Raw genomic sequence first — 18,459 nt, forward strand, 5'->3', positions numbered from 1 at the left:
TTATCTCACAAGGCTGTGCTATGCTCATCAGTTTTGTACATTCCCATTTCTCATTTAACCATCATTACCTAGAGAACAACAAGCCTCACTCATCTTTGTATCCATTGTGATTTACATAAACTATGAGTGTTTAAAGGGAAAAGCAAGTTTGATGTTTAAAAGATGTTTCAACAGGACCGAGAAAACCGGCCTATCTTTTCAGGTTAAACTTTCCATTAATTAAGATTCTCCATGATAGAGAATTGGGAATTGTACATTAAAGCAATTAGAGAATAAGTGTCTGAATGTGAAACACTGCCCTTTACCATGGTGCTAACCATTTACAAGAAAGAAAAACACCCCATTTTCCACACTTCCACTAATAACCTCTGGACAGGGACTGTTTGGTCCAAGTTCCTTCCACAGCTGCCATATTCCACTGACCCTAAGACACACATTTATTCACATTGTAACAGCTCTGAGATGAGGACCTGTTGCTGTTGCTATGGCCACGTGGCCATCATAACATACCTCATGGCATTGTCTATAGAAGATCAGGACAGCAATCACATGGAAACATGCAAGAATGAGTGTCTGCAGCTTGAGAGAAAACTCCAGTCAAGAGCGAAGCACTCTGAAGAACGGCTGCATCACCCGCACTCACAATGGTGCGGAGGGGGAGAGTGTAGAAATACGCTGACATGGACAACTCCGAGTCAGAAAGTGATTCAAAGACTGGGACTCTGAACGTGAATACGTTTCAAGAATATCATAACCAATTCATTTCACTTCAATTTTCTTGTTTTAATCTATGCTCCTCCACTAAATATAAAATGAACATTCTCATAGATAAGAGCATTTTATCAGAGCTTAATTGTCAAGGTCATTTCTTAGTGGAGCATAAAACAATGGTGTATCTTATAATGAATGGCGTCTTAAGATTCAATGAGCCACAGTGTCTCCAGCACAGAGGAGAAGGTATGTACTTGAAGAGCTCCTTCACCACAGACCACAGCCACGCGGAAAGCCTAGCATTCTCCACCTGCAGCTTTAAACTTCTCCAGACACGGACAGGGTCTTGCGGCCAGCAGGGCACTGCCACACACAAGCGGCCACTTCTAGAGGCTGCATGCAGAAGGCACTATCTCTATTTCCACAGTACATGCTCCTGGCTCATAACAAGGCAGGCAAACCACAGGGGGGACAGCATGACACACACCCCCCACCACAAACCAAAACACAGCTGGTATGTTAAATTTAGACCTACCAACCTTGACAGTACCCTGTTAATTACTATTTTTCCCTAATTCTCTAGAGTGTTTTTTTTTTTAAAAAACTGGAAGCTGCCAACAACATTTTTGTTGCTGTTGGCCAATTATTCTGAGTATCATATCCAAGTAATGAAACATAAATAAATTATTATAAAGCAAGAGATCTTTTAAAAATGCATATTCTTGCACCTTGATCATTTATATGTATTTTTGTCTCACTTTAAAATTGGATACATTAGATCTAGGCATACACACACATACATGTGTACCTGTGAATGAATTTTTAGATAAAGGCATTTATCGGACTGCTTGTGCACAAACTTCAAAAGACAATTTCCATTTATAAATGTTCAAAATTATTATATAATTACCTATAACGATATAACTATGACTCTAGTGATAAACAGACACAGCTACAAACTAATTAGTTGAAAAAATATTTTGCCCAGGTAAGGTGTTGATATTCAAAGGTGAATGAAAATGGTTCTTCTCTAAAAAAAAAACCTCACAATCTATCTAAGGAATCTTAGAGACAAGAGGCCACGGCACCATTTGACGGATAAGATCACTAAGGCCCAGAGAAAAAAAGAAACTTATCTGAGGTAAAATGGCTGGTTACTAAGAAGAAGTCAGATCTTCTCATTTCCAATCAGCAATCCAATTTGGGGGACCTGGAGAGTATTATGCTAAGCGAAATGAGCCAGTCAGAGAAAGACAAATGTCACATGACCTCATTCATACGTGGAATCTAAAGAATGAAATGAACTGGGTCATGCACAGGAGAGTCGAGGGGCGTATTTGGACAAATGGGAAACTCTCCCACCAAACCCTGAGGCCTCTGGCTCTCTCTGGTCTAGTAAGCCCTCCCATTCCTACTGGGAAAGACCTACTGATTTTAACCCGGCTCAAGCAGGGTAAGTGAAGACAAATCAATGCAATGTTTTTGCTATTTTGCAGTCTCTGAAGAAACCCTAATAACAATCAGATCCATGATGAAGAACACCCACTACCACTATTAAAGTTAAATCAGGGTCAAGTAGATCATATCAGCCTCCCCAAAATATTAGTCTGAAGCATCCCATTTTTTAAGATAGTTGGCAATCACATGAAAAAGAGAAAATACTAGTACATGCATAATAATGTCCTAAATGAGTACATTTGGTGATATAGTATCAGGAAATAACTGTTTTACTTAAGTTCTTTAATGATGATTTCATTCAAGATGTCTTGTGGAAAGACTGCATGATGAATACTTTTCGCTGTGATCTTCGTTCATTTTTCAAGAGGGCTAAATTTCCCACGAATGAGCACACCGAAATAGGCACTCCCTGCTGTTACATCAACACAGAAACTACTAGTTCTACACTTGCAAGAAAAGAGAAAACCACATTAAACAATTCATCTAAGGGTGCAGGTTATATTAATACATATGGCTTCGAAAAGTTTTCATACAAAATACTCTTTAAAAATAAAGTACCTATACAAAATACACTGACAAATAAAATAGACCCGGAGACATGAAAGCATGGAACAGACTGACAAATCTCAAAGGTAAGAGGATTGGGGGAGAGGAGATTGACCAACAAACTTACATGCATATTATGTAAAGGGTGTCCCAAAATTCACGCAAGATTTGAATTTTGCATGAGCATTAACAACAACAACAACAAAAAATAAAAGCCTAATTTTACTTGGTTTATTGAATCAGATTCTAATATCTGTTGCCCTTTGATTTCAACCCCTTCAATTTGATAAGCATTACCAAGTACCAATTATGTCCCAGGAGCAGGGACAATGAAGGCCAATGAAGACCACAGCTTTGCGTATGTGCCAGCAAAGCCGTGGAGGCCATTTACCCGATGTGCTATTCCATACATAACCCTATACTGTATACTTTATGAATCAATAAAAAATTTACAATTTTTAATTATAAACCCGTGTTTTCTATCAAAATTACTTCTTGCGTGAATTTTGGGACACCCTTTATAATCCATGGACACAGACAATTGTGTGGTAGGCGGGGGGCAGGGAGGGGGGGGCGCCAGGGGAGGGGGAGAGGATCAATGTGTGTGGGGGGGAACATCTGTAATACTTTCAATAATAAAGATAAATTTTAAATATTTTTAATTAAAAAACAAAGTACCTGTTAAATGAGGAATATAAACTCACAGGCTCAAAAACAAACTAGCCTCTCTTATTCTGAGGATGACAGAAAAATAGCACCATTCCTCTATTTCTGCAAATGCTATATTTCTCTTCATTAAGACAAAGCAAAGCATTACTCCCCTAAAGACAACTTCTTCAAAAACTTGAAAAATAAAAATATATTTTTCCAATATATCCAAAGGGCCACTCTACTGATATTAAAATACATAACTGAGTGCAGAGCTCCCTTGACAGAGACTTAGATGGCTTCGCATAAGCTCATCAGAGGTTCCCTTCCACATGCCCCTGTATCTCTATGGGGCACCGAAGACCCAAAGCTCTACTTCACCTACATCCTACTGAGCCCCAAACCCAAATCTTAAAACAGCATAAGAAACAGATAACGCAAAGCCCTAAGTGTATATTGTGGAAATAGAAAAAAAAACAGCATGCATTTGAAGATATTTTTTTTAAATCTGACAAGATTTCAAAAGTATTTTAACACCTTTATTGAGATAAAATATATATGCCATGAAATTCATCTGTCTAGTGTACAGTTCAATCGTTTTAGTACACTTACAGAATTGTACATCAGCAGTCACTCCCTGTCTTTGCCACCCACACTCCCACCACCCCCAGCCCTAGGCAACCACTAATCTGCTTTCTGCTCTAATGACTTGCTTATACTGCATATTTCATAAAAAAGGGATCATACAATATGTGGTCTTTTGTGACTGGCTTCTTTCATTGAACACAATACTCTGAAGTCAAAAGCACTGTGAAGAAGCTGGGTGCTCACAGGTCCTCCCACGCACTCACTGCACTCTCAAGTGTTTCTTGAGCACCTTTTACAGGTAAGACATATGCCATATGGGTCACAATGGGTCTAATTCCACCCTCAAGGAGCTAACTGCAAAGTAAGATGCTAATAACATAGCCATAAATAAGTACTGTTTTAATGCAGAAAGTAGTGGCTGCCAAGCGAAAAATACAGACTAAATACCATGTGAGTTTAGGGGAAATATAGGTCAATAGTATAAAGTTCTGATAAGATCCAAAAATCACTAAGCCCTTTGTTATTCTAACCACTGCAGCCAGCATTTTTCTCCCAAGAAATGTCCTCCCTCCTCCCCATCATGCCCCACCATCAAGCCCATCATGTCTGATTTGGAAACTCCTGTTTGTCCTTCAATATTCAGCTCAAATATCACCACCTCTCTCATGAAGTCTACCCTGACCTCCCCAGGCAGAGTTAGTCCCTAATCAGTTCTTTATGCTACATGTGTATCTCCATTCCAGCTCATAGTGCATTTCTCTGCTCTGTTCATCCATGAAACCCCAGCACTTAGCATAGTGTCTGGCGCATAGCCAGGTCTAAATAAATGATTGTTGGGGAAAAGGCAGAGAAAACAAAGTGAAAGGCAAAGAGGGTAGACAGAAAGGTTGGCAGAATGAACCTGAAGTGTGTGAAAGGTGACAGTAAAGTTACAGACCTAGACGCTATGTAAAAGAAGAAAAAAAGGAGACATTTATTGATCACCTGCTATGTTTCATTTAGTCTCCATGGCAACCATGTGAAATTATTCATTCCATTTTATCCTGGAGGAAATTGAGATAACTTACACAGGATCACACAACTATTAAGTGACAAAAGCTCTTTGAACACTAAACATACAGTGCGAACGAACACACACACACACACACACACACACACACACACACGCACACACACACTTTTATTTAGAGGTAATTCGACTGCAGACTTCCCATTTCGTATTTGAAGAAACTGGGGTTCATTTTCTCTGAAACCCGTTTCTGAAAGCAGGCAATCACAATACATCACTACTGGCGAAGAGGAAGTGGCGATTTCATTCGGCCTGTGCAGCCTCATCCTGGGTCTGGCTAGACTGGTACCCACCAGGCCTCCTGAAATACATCAGAATGAGGCTGCAGGCTGAGGTACTAGGGAGGCCTCTGTGACAACTCAACTGTAAGAATTTTAAGTGGATAGAGATAAGACAGTAATTCCCAATCAAATTATATATAACATAGCCTTAAAAAGTTTTAGTTCAAAGCCCTATAAGCAATAATGAGCAATTTTTTTAAAATCACTGCTTTAAAAAGTTTTACTTAATCATTTTTGCAAAATTATGAACATGGGTTATGAAACAATGGCTATGTCAGGGGAAGCAGAATGTTGACTAGGTCAGGAAAAAAAATTAGAAGGACCAATTTATCATTCATGGTTATCAGGTTTGATAAAAAAAAACATTATTTTTATATAATGCAATTCACGTTTTTTAGTCTTTTGCTACACAAACTAATAAAATATGTCAATGGTCAAAAATTAATCATGAAAGAGGATTATAACTTCCCATAACCTTAAAATAGATACTCTAAAAAGTTTCTGAGAAAGAATATTAAAGCAACTTCTTAGAAAAATGTTATAAAGAAAGATGTCACCAATGCAGTTTATGAGCTCAATCTTGTGAGATTCCCAGAATTCAACATGTTATTTAGAAAAATTAAAGAAAAACATTGTGCCCAATGGGTATCTATGTTGTCCCACAGAATTAAACAAAAGCTGCTCAGCCAGCCTCATTTTTCCTACCAGAAAAAACGGAGTTGATCAGCCACATCATGCCTGCAAGTGTGTACATACACCCGAGTGAAAGCCAGCTCCTTCTGCCAAACATGCTTCATGAAGGACAGCAAACTGAGGGTTGTTGCAGGTATCTGGTTAGAGTATTTGTTGAAATAATTCAGTTAAATAATCATAAGGACAACCTTCAGAATCCACAGCCCAGTTGGTTGCATTAATAAAACAATAAAAATGTTTTTGGCGAACTGTCAATCTTAAATACTGCTTTAATATTTTTATTTAAATCAAATCTTGCCCTGGCCGGTGTGGCTCAGTTGGTTGAGCGTTGTCCCACGCACCAAAAGGTTGCAGGTTCAATTCCCAGTCAGGGCACATACCCAGGTTGTAGGCTCAATCCCCGGTAGGGGGTGTGCAGGAGGCAGCCAATCAATGTTTTGCTATCACATCCATGTTTGGAAATACAGAACCTTGCTGCTACTCATCAAATACAGAGCAAGACTTGTGGCTGTCACTCTCATAACTATAGTGACAATGAGGGTGGGCCAGCAAAAAACTCAATCAGAAGAGAGCAAGGGGGCATGACGTGAGTCCCACCAACAGAGTCAATCCACAGGAGCTTTCAGCAGCCATCTACCACCCCACCACACACTCTGTGAGACATTCTCATCACCTTACACCTTTAAATGAGGAGATACTTATCATTACTACCCTGTACTATAATTTTAAACCCCAATCATTTGATGCAAGCAAATTAAAACCCACATTTCAATTAACCATGCAGTCAGGGGACAGAGGGCATGCAGAACCAGAACTCTGTCGTAAGTGTGTCAGAGCAATTCTGTGGAACAATCTGAAGAACCTTACCACAATGATCCCTATGGATTCCCAAAGCTTTTCGGTGAACACTCAACTGCAGTGGCAGCTGTCAACAAAGTGTCACGCAGCCCTGGGGGCAGAACAAGTTTAAAAGGACTTAAAAGCACTCATTGTTCCCTGGTAGCACAGGTTTGGACCAGTACAGAGCGCTGTACCAATAATTCTGAATAAACAGAAGAGACAGGGTAAAGGGAAGAAATGAAATGCTGGGTCAGACCTACTTTTTTAAATGATTTTTTACAAGGAAAACATCATCATCAACAACAATAACCTACTCTTTGGTTGACAGCTGGAAGGGTCAATGGATTGATTCTGAAAAGCTCTGCTTGCGGCAGAAAAATGCACATTTGAAACTCCTTTGGGCAATTTAAGATCTCTAGGCCATCCAGACGATGCCCTCAAAGTCTATTAAATGCCAAGAAAGGCAACAAATATTGTTAATCAAGCATTATTACTAATGGCATATTACATTTACATCAAAAATACCATTTTTATCTATTGTCTGTCCTATGCTATATGATCTATTAGAGCTGCTTATATAACCAATGTCTGATTTTATTTTATTTTATTTTATAAGCCTTAAAGCATGATTATACAATTTTTACCTTACAGTTGTTATCTCTTTGTAGCTTATATTATTGGTGACACCCATGACATTCTTGATTGTTATGCCCAATAACAACACTTGTACTATAAGAAAATAGAATCTGCTATCCCACAATTCACTTTAGTGAATCTACTACAGCAAAAAATGGAGTTTCTTTAATAGAGCTTCTCTTTTCCCTGTGGTCACTCAGGGACTTCCTTCCAGCTCCTGAGTCCTATGACCCATGGCATTACTAGATTTCTGATCTAAGTGTGCAGTGCACCTAGCAAAACAGCTGCTTCTTCTAGTAACTCTGGAACAAGCAGGGAATCTCTGACCCACTTGATTTCATTCGACTTGGAAGCACTAATGGAAAGTAAATTATGCTACAGTAGTCACAGCACAGGGCCCTCTGAAGGTATAATAAGCATCTGAGGCCAGTGGCCAATCAGTCAACCAAGAAATCCAAGCTCTAAGTCACAGAACTACTGACAGTGTGACACGAGCATTTCGGAACCTTCGAAGCTGCTCTCTCCATAATTCCTTGCCTCCCCTCCACTGCCGCAGCCTTTCCTTCTCTGCGTGACTCCCCTTTCACCAGCCAAAAGTCCGTGGAATATTTACCTCATTGTCAATGATCCGTTGTTCCATTTTTTAAAGTGTCCTGTGCTCTCTTCTCAATTTTAAAATAAAGTGAGTTTAAGTGTGTGCTGGTTTCTCAAAATTAAATACCACAAAAAGAGTGATGAGTCAAATGGCACAGAGGAAAGTGGCCTGGCCCAGGAGAGAAAGGACTGAAGTGTGAGTCAGGGACTGCCACTAACGAGCCACGCGGCCTCTGTCACCAAATCCACTCGACACTTCTGTGCCTCTGCCACTTCTCCCTCGTCATGCGGCCTCTGTCCTCCCTGCCTGCGCTTCCCCGCTCATCCTTACATGATCCTTCCAAAGCCCACCGGTATCATTTCACCTCCCTGCTCAGGGATCGTAGGTTGTACCCTACACTGCCTCAAACAGTTAGGGGCAACCTTTTTTTTTTTTTTTTTTTTTGCTATAGGGCCAATTAAGGTCAAATAAAAATGCTTACAGGGTTGCTTATCTTATTCATGAAAATGGTTTTACATAGTACTGTGGTGGAAAACACATTCTTACCATTGGATTTGTTTGTTAAATATAAAAATATCAATGAGAAAATCCGCACTGCATTGTGGGCTATAAAAATGTCACTAAGCCCTGGTGGAGTTGGTTGGAGCATCGTCCAGGTCGTGGATTCAATTTCCTGATCAGGACACATACCAAGGTTGGGAGGCACCCGAATGGTGTTTTTCTCTCAAATCGATGTTTCTCTCCCCCCGCCCCTCTCTCTCTAAAATCAATAAACATATCCTCGGGTGAGTATGAAAAAAAAAAGTTATTAATATCTGAGTATATTTAAAAGGTAGCAACAAATGCAACTTTTTAAAGTTGCATCCTAAAATTAAACAAACTTGCTCAGTAGCCACTGGGCCCCACAGTATAAAAGTAAGCTCCTTAACTTGCCCAACTTGCCCACCCATGAGATACCTACATGCATTCTTTATCTGAATTAATCTGTGTACCGCCTCTGCCAGGAACAAACAACACCCCCATCCCTCTTATCCTCAAGGTCTGGCTCAGGTCCACTTTCCTTGATGGCCTGCCCGCCCCTGCTCTTGACCTTCTTCCTCTGAATCCCTAAAGCACTTGCTAGGTCTCTTATATATTTTATGTCACTTACATATTCATTAATCTACTCAAAAACATTAACTAAGCAGGTGAAGGGTATTACACGAGTCTTAATTTACTACACAGTAATGTTAAATATGCTTTCACCAAACGAATAGCTCTTGAAGCCAAAAACCACTGCATGCTAATACTTGTTGACTGATGGAGCAAACAGCAGGAGATCAACCATCCATTAAAAGTGGACTGTTTATGGATTTCTTTTTAAGAACAAACTACTAACTAGAGAATTTTATTTAAATCACACCTTTAAATTGATATTGTATATATTTCTTCCTTTTAGGAATTGTCAGGCACATTATCTATTACAGCACACACAAAAATAAGTGGAGAGTTGAGACACTGGCATCAACAAATTTCCAGATTATTAAAAGTTAGAAACCTTGATATCACCACTGCCTTCAGTTCTTGTAACTCAAGTCAAAGGAGCAAGCACAGCTTGTTTACGGTGGCCTCTCCCTACAGTGTTATGTCTCAATGAAGCTTAAAGAGCTGCTATGACCCGGCGAGCCCACTTCTGGAAATACATCCTCGAAACCTGGAAACACTGACTTGTAATAATACATGCATCCCTATGTTCATTGCAGTGATATTTAAAATAGCCAAGATTTGGATGCAGCCCAAGTGCCCATCAGAAGATGAGTGGATAATAAAGCTGTGGTGCATCTACACAATGGAATATCACTTGGCGTAAAAAAAAGAAGGATGTCTTAGCTTTTGTGACAGCATGGATGGGCCTGGAGAATATTGCACTAAGTGAAATTAGGTCAGTCAAAGAAATACAAATACCATACGATTTCACTTATGTGTGGAATCTAATGAAAAAATAAACTAACAAACAAAATAGAAACAGACTCATAAATACGGAGAACAGACAGACAGCTGTCCGACGCACAGATACAGATTGACAGCTGTCACAGGGGAGGAGGGTTGTGGGGCTCGGTGCAAAAGGAGAAGGGACCAAGAAAAAAAAGAAAGACAAAAACTCACAGACACAGACAACAGGATGGTGATTACCAGAGGGAAAGGGGGTGGGGGAAAGGAGAAGACGGAGGACACTTGACTCAGGGTGGTGAACACACAACGTAATATACCGATGATGTGTTATAGAATTGCACATCTAAAACCTATATAATTTTATTAACCAATGTCACCTCCATAAGTTCAATAAAAATTAAAAATAAATAAGTAAAATCAAAAGATGGCAAGATGTTAATGAAAAGGTAAGATTATAACTATGTGCGATGGCATACCCTATCACAGCCAAAAGAAAAAAAAAATTCCCTATTATAAAAGCAAACCAATATAGTTGAGATAACACATTACACAGCAAAGAATCTGAGGCAGCAAGGACACAGTTAATTTCTTTAGAGCACATTCATTTATTAAAGTGGCATTACAATCTGCCATGTGTCACACAGTCTATTATTTTGCCTGAACATGCAAATACTTATTGCAACGAGTCATTGATCTGGTTCAAGGTTTGGCAAAAAAAATAGTTTCAGTAAACTCTTTAGAGTAACTCACTTTCTTACAGAATAAATTATATTCTTAAAACTATATATATGACAAAAGTTGGTTCCTATATAATAAATTCTAGGAATCTCCCTCCATCAAATCCACTGCCCTATACTCACACATATGAATAGCCAAGGGCTGATATGAATTACAGTTTTGTGAGGAAGAAAGCATTTTGATAAATATTAGAATTTCAATTCACATTTACTATATAATTCACTTGACACTGAAAAATGTAGAAAAGGTTAGTGACATTTTTATCAATGTATTTTTGTAGACTTGAAATATTATTCTGTAACACATATGAATTATACATCTTAAGAAATCTATTATTGAGTACTAACAAGACCCCCAAATGAGACAAATACTGAAGAGAACAAACTTTGAGATTTTCTACTCTTATACACATTTTTTTACTCTTAGGAAGAAGAAATCTTTTTTATTAATTTTCACAATTGTAGTCTAATTGCATTCTTATCTTAAAGGCAAGATCAAAATATCATGACACATCTTCATTCTTTTCTAGAGCTGGGGTGGAGAGGGTGAGAGACATGTAGTCAAAGAACCTGCACTATTAGTTTTGTTGAGTCTTTTTCACGTGGTGCAGACGGAATTTATCTGACACATGAGGGTACACAGGTGTTCCCCAGCGACACTGAGTCTAAGGAATCAATACCTCCAGCACACTTGTGACATGCAGTTATGAAGCTGGGTTAAAGACTGAGGTGAAGATAGTGCACCTGAGGGAAATCTTCCTTGGTGTTTCCACTCACCCACAATCCTGGGGGAGCTGGGATGTGGAAAAGGCAGAAAACAAGATTCACAAACACACAGAGCCATCTAGCTCCATAACCTCAGTCACCACATCATTAAAACCATCCGATGAAGGTCACACCGCCGAGCACTGATGCAGTCTAGACTAGAGCTGCGCAACAGAACTACCTGTGATGATGAAAATGTCCTGTACCTACACTTGCCCAATATGGTAGCCACAAGCCACATGGGTTTACTGAGCACTGAAATGTGACCAGTGCAAGTGAGCAGCTGAAATTATTTTATTTCATTTTAACTAACTTTAATTTAAATCTTAAGGCCACAGGTGACCAGTGGCTAGCATTTACAGTGCAATTCTAGCCTGACCAACAGAATACAAGGTGGTGCTCAAAGAGTGTTCAGTGCCCAGGCTGGTCATGAACCAAAGAGTCCATCAGTCATGTCAAACCCAGCAAAGGGAAGGGGTGGCTTCCTCAGTACAGCCAGATGGTCACAATGCCAGGGCCATGCCCAGCAGGCCGCACCATGAGCATTTACAGAAAGCCTCCCCACCCACATCCACTCTCTCAAAGGGTCAGATTAAGAAGCCAACCAAGAAGGAAAACACTTTCTCTCCTTCAAGTCACTACTGAATGAAAAACCAATACAACAACAAAAAAGCTATGAACATCAACAATCACTTGTAGATAGAAGGTTTTTTCCTGAACTCAAGCAGAACATCACTACAAGGCAGCTCTTCCCCTCCAACTAGTTTCTGTCACATCCCTTCTACAAAGGGAGCAAGGTGTCATTCAAATTACAATAAAACAGAGTGGTTAACATTTAACAGCATTTGCTCTGGAGTCTAACAGACTGAATTCAACTATCACCTCCATTGCTTACCAGCTGTATGTCTGTGAGCAAGACAATCACTTCAAGTCTCAGTTTCCTTCTATGTAAAATGGGTTAATAACAGCACCTTCCTCAAAGGGTTATAAGGACTAAATGAGATAAGATATATCAAAGACTTAGCAGAGTAGCTGGCATGTAATAAACACTATTTGAGTAATATTTACCAGCATTTCATTATCATCATCCTATCTCCTTAACACATTAGGTAAAAAAAAAATCTACCTAGAACAAATTATATTTCAGATCAAATCCCAATTTTAACAATATCCATATATCAAGGTGATGTTGGAAAAACAGAAAAAGACAAGTCATGGTGTGTCTCAGAAGCCCAAGAAAGTAGTTAAAATTATATTCTATGTACCACTGCGTTCCACCACTGGGATGAGACATGAACTAGTTTTTTTTAAAGACTGCCAAGGCCACTGTGTGCGAGGCAAAGCTTAAGGACACAAGAGTGGAAGCAGGAGGCCAGTGAAGAGGCCTCTGCAGAAGACAGATAAAGAGAAGCTGGTTACCTTGACTGGAGCTGTTGACAGCATGTTCTGGAGATGATGTTGACAAGACTAGCTATGTAAGAAGTAACAGAGGAAACAGGATGAACCCCAGTTTGGGGCTTGACTACCTGTACCATTCACTGGGAAAGATAGAACTGTGGAGAGGAAAAAAAAAGTGGTGGTGGGGCGGGGGGGGGGGGGGGGGGGGCGGGATTTGGCTAGATTAAGTGGAAGATCTCCAAGTGGAGACTTCAAGTGGGTAGATGTCTCAGTTGAGTTGCATGGAGAGGTCAAAGCTAGGTGGAATTTGGGGAGTCACAGCATCTACATAATTATTCAGAAGGAGAGATTACTTAGTGGAAATCAGCAAAGGAGGCTAGACTAAGGATGCAAGTGAGGTGAGAGGAAAACCAGAGTGCAGCCCAGAAGCCAAAGAAGGGGTTTCCAGCCAGGAGGGAGTGGTCATGTTCTATCCAACATTAATGAACTGTAAAGCCTTCCTAATGCTCCCACTAAACGAGAAGTTTCAGAGGGGCAGGAACTATTTCTTCTCTATCTTGGTACCTTCTGCTGTAAACATATCAGAAGCTGAATTCATGGTTACGACTTAATGATTATGAGAAGTGAATGGCATTTGGACAGCATCTCACTTTTCTCAATGTATTTCTGTCTCTAGCCAGATTTACCACACAACCCCTAATAAACACAGAAAATTCTCATTTAGTCCACAATTATCCATCCTGAGTATTTTCTCATTGCCACTTCATCAATAAACCACATGTCCATTCATTGGATTGGGCAACAAGAACAGTGCCACACACAGCAGGTGCTCGATAAATAGTAGCTGGATGAGCAGATGGATCAGATAGGGGAGATGAAAGGAAAGAGAAATACTCACTTATCCTGCATGATCCACAGATAAAATGAGGCTTAAAATTCCCTATGTATTTCATTTAACACCATATTTTCATCAATAATTAAGATGACTATAAAGAAATAGACTGTTTATAAACTTAGAAAATAAATGCATTAGAAAATAAACTCATGGGAGATAGGTCACAATTTGGAAACAGTAAATCAATACTTTCTAAATTGATTTTTTTAATAAATATTTACTATTCAATCTCTAATATCTCTGTAAGTAATCCACTTTACACAAAAAAAAGATAATGAAATAACCTTCCAAAGACTAACAGAGGGTTCAGGAGCTGAACGAAAAAAAAATTCCAAAACACTGTTTGAAAGCAGACTCTTCTACTTTTAGTTCAAAACACTTTAAAAGAAACCCTGATCCTGATGTCTAATATTCCCTAGAAAAAGCAGAACATCCAGATAACTAAAGAGAGATGGGCCAAAGATCTTGATTATCGAATGATTTTTACGACTTCTGATTTGTCTACCAAAAAAATTCTAATATTAAAGTTCTGAAATACCTGAGGCACCATAAGCACCAGAATATCGGTGAGACTTCGAGCCTGATGGAGATGTTTCCTTCATACGATCAATCACATTTTCCGAAAGCTGAAAAAGCAACATCGAAATAAAGTCAATTATAAAAGAGCAAGAAAGAGAGCAGTACAACAGCATCCAAGTAATTTAATCATCCATATCAATACATAATGAATGGCCTAAAGAAATTAGGCTAAATCTAATAGCTATAAAACTAAAAGCAAGTAAGAACAGTTTTAAGATTTCAAGATGCACCCCACAGCACTACTTTTTATTTCTTCTAATGCACTGCTAATTGCTCATTATAAATAACTTCTCCTCATTTTATACTGTGCACTAAATGGTAACCTCTGAGAAAATGCAAGCCACCAGAACTCCTTTGACTTGCTTCCCCCAATCCTACAAATTAATGTATGCATGCAATGCGCCCGAGCTCCTTCCTTCCCTCCAGTCCCAAAGGAAATGGTCTGGTCCTCCCTTCTGTTCAAGACTAACCACAATCAGTCTTCAACAGATCTTATTACGCACCAACTATGTGCCAGGAACTAAGCTAGACTTTAGGTACTCAGCAATTACCAAGTTGCTTAAAGTAAAGAAGAAATAGGAAATCATTAGACATCCTATATAACAAAAGGCTAATATGCAATTGACCGAATGGCAGAACAACTGGTCACTATGATGCACACTGACCGCCAGGGGGCAGACCAGTGGTCAATGCAGGAGCTGCCCCCTGGTGGTCAGTGCACTCCCACAGGGGGAATGCCACTCTGTCAGAAGCTGGGCTCACAGGTGGCTAGCACAGCGGCAGTGGCGGAAGCCTTTCCCACCTCCGTGCAGTCCTAAGGATGTATGACTGCCAGCCTAGGCCTGCTCCCTCAGTCAGTCTGACATCCCCCGAGGGCTCCTGGACTGCAAGAGGGTGCAGGCCGGGCTGAGGGACCCCACCCCCCACCCCCCAGTGCACAAATCTCGTGCACCAGGTCTCTAGTTTAAATATAATATGAAGCGTGCTACTCAAGACAGATGGTCTGTGATGAAGTACTCAAAAAGCATAATGGGTGGGGCATCTAGGTAGGCTTTGGGAGTGTGGCTGGGCATGGAGCTGGGAAGGCTGAATAGGACTTAGGAAGAGGAGTAGGATAAGAGTACTCCAAAAGGAAGGAATAACAAATAGGCAGTTGGCAATAGGGCGCGGGCTCTAAGGAACACTCAGGTTAGAAGATCTGAGTCATCATCCCTCAGTTCTATCATATAATCCCTTTTCATTTTCTTTATAGCACTTACCATTATCTGATGCTTTCTCGTTTACAGCCTGCCTTTCACACTAGAAAGAAAGCTCCATGAAAGCAAGGACATGGCTATCCTGTCTACTATGTTATCCCCAGAGCCTCAATAAGCCTGGTTAACTGAATAAATGGTTAAATAAATGAATGGAACAATATGAATGAATAAAACAATGGCTGAAGCAGGAAGCTGGAGAGGGGGCTTAGTGAGAGAAGATGGAAAGAAGATTACATTTGAATACTCTTAGTAAGCCCTTCAAGTTAAGGAGTTTCAACTTGATCCCGGGGCAGACTGGGCACTACTGGAGGATTTAAGCAGGGTAATGACACAATCAGACTGACATTTTCAAAAGATCACTCTAGCTACAGTGTATAGAACAGATTGAACAGGGACAAGAACAGAAGCAGGAGGACCAATTAAGAAGCCATTAAGCATATGTCCACACAAAGACGAGCACAGGAATGCTCACAGCATCATTATTCATAATAGCAAGAGTGAAAACAAACAAATGTCCATCTACTGGTGAATGGATAAACAAAACATTATATTTCCATACCATGGAATACAATTCAGCAATAAAAAGAAATGAAGTTCTGATATATGCTACAACATAGAAAAAACTAGAAGAGAATTAAAGTGAAGGAAGCCAGACACAAAAGGCCTCAGATCGTCTAATTCCATTTCTATGAACTACCCAGAAAAGGCAACTGGATTTAGACAGAAAGTAGATAAATGGTTGCCTAAGGCTGGGGTGGGAGTGGGGATTAACTGTAAATGGGCATGAGAGAGCTTACTGGGGTGAAGAAAATGTTCTAAAACTAAATTGTGGTGACAGCTGCACAACTTTGTAAATTTATTAGAATGTGTTGTATACAGAAAACAGATAAATTTAATAATAGGTAAATTATCTATATATCTATATATATAAAAGCCTAAGTGACCATTACGACTGGATGACTGGACAACCAGATGACCAGCCAGTAGCTATGATGCTCACTGACCACCTCCAGCGGCAGGCCAACCTCCCACGGTCCCTCCCCAAGCCCTCTCCTGGCCGGCCCCGATCAGCCCCAATCGGGACTGGGTGAGATGGCCCCAATTGGCCCCGATCACTGGCCAAGCAAGGAACTCTCCTCCCTCCCCCCCCCCCACCCCCCCGTGCACAAATTCGTGCACTGGGCCTCTAGTACCATGATAAAGTTGTTTTGGAAAAAAAAACCAAAAAACTATTATGGCAATCCAGGAAGAACACATCCAAAAGATATTTAGGATTCAACACAGCTAACATTCACTGGGTGCTTACTGTGTGCCAGGCACAGCCAGCTTAAATAACTCGCCCTGGGTTTTACAGTTCACTAGGAGTGAAACCAGGATTCAAACCCAGAAATCCTGAATCTCAAGGTCACACTCAGAAACCCCGTTCCATGCCAGACTCAGTGTCTGACTAGGTGTGGGAGTGAAGCAGAAGTCATCAAGCATGACGCCCAGGGTTCTGAGTCAAGTAAATGGGTGGTCCCCTCCTGAACCCTCAAAGACCTGCTTCCAATTTCCCTTCCCTAACCCAATAAAGCAGTGAAAGTCACCACTGACCACACAAATAACCTTTATGTTTATATTTCTATAAAAAAAATCTTTTCTATTTCTATTTATAAAGCACTTAATTTATGTGGGTTCCCTTTAGCATCTAACACCTTTGGTAACTCCCTCTTCTGGGAACCCCTCCCTTGGCTTTTCTGGCATCCCACTGCCTGGCTGTCCTAGGACTCTGGCCACATCTTATCTCTTTTGTGGGCATCCTCTCCCTGCCTACCCTTAAATACTAGAGGGGCCCATACCCTGTTCTTTACCTTCATTTTCTTCTCACTCTAGTGCTCTTGCTGGTACTCTCATTCACTCTTTACTTTTAACTGTTATTGATAATGAATAAATTCTAAATCCATTATCTCCAGCCAAGACCTGTATCCCAGAAGACAAACCTATACATCGAATTGCTTTTTGGACACCTCCCCTTCAGACTACAAGCAGTCCAACTGAACATGTTGCAAATTGAAGTGGTGCTCACCAAAAATTTCTTCTTGCATTCCTAATCTCATTAATGAGACCACTTCCATTGAATTTCCTAAATCAAAACGTAGGACAGTCCCCAACTCTTCTCTCTCCCTCATTCTTAGCCATGACTTCCTAAGCCCCTAAATATTTAATGAATCCATTATCTCCTTTCCAATCCCCTGTCCCTTGCTCTAATTCATGGCACCATTGATAATCCTCCTAAAATACAAACCTGATTACATCACTCCCTGCTTCAAATCCTGCAAATTACCTTCTGTCAACAGGAAATTCCAAATTCTTTGCATGGTGTTGAAGACTTCCTCATCATCTAGTTTTATGGCCTAACTCTCCAACCTCAACTTCCATAGCTTTTCTGGTAATACTTCGAACCCTGTTCTCCACCCATACTGGCTTCTTGTTTATTGCCTTCTCTTTGCCTTTACACACACCTACCTGCCTTTGCCCCTCCCTGGCACCTTGGGAGGGAATCACCTTTCCAAAAATCCAGTTCAAAAATCCCAACACCTTCTCTCACCAGTTTCCCATTCCATCCCAACACTGCCTAACCAAAGCTACCTTCCCTGTGTCCCACCCTGCACAAATCTCCAACAGGCCTTTCCACAAAATTGTGAGTTCCTGTATATTATGTTCACTAGGCCAAGTACTAATTGAGGTCCTTGGGATACATCAGTGAACAAAATAGTTTCTACCTAAACAGTTATTTACATCTCAGGATCTAAAGCAGAATGATGGTGAGACAATAAAGGAAAAGACCACAGC

At 40.2% G+C, this 18,459-nt stretch overlaps 1 protein-coding gene across 2 annotated transcripts in view; it reads right to left on the reverse strand.

Annotated features, from left to right (window-relative positions):
* CHCHD3 (coiled-coil-helix-coiled-coil-helix domain containing 3) overlaps window positions 1-18,459 on the reverse strand; it is a 256,325-nt gene that overhangs the window by 230,159 nt on the left and 7,707 nt on the right. For both annotated transcript variants that reach the window (XM_081101975.1, XM_081101974.1), the window contains exon 2: window positions 14,331-14,418. In XM_081101975.1, the coding sequence (XP_080958101.1) occupies window positions 14,331-14,418 (88 nt within the window). The remainder of the gene's footprint in view (window positions 1-14,330; window positions 14,419-18,459) is intronic.

The sequence above is a fragment of the Myotis nattereri genome (genome assembly GCF_964212035.1).
Source record: "Myotis nattereri genome assembly, chromosome: 11".
Classification (NCBI taxonomy): Eukaryota; Metazoa; Chordata; class Mammalia; order Chiroptera; family Vespertilionidae; genus Myotis; species Myotis nattereri.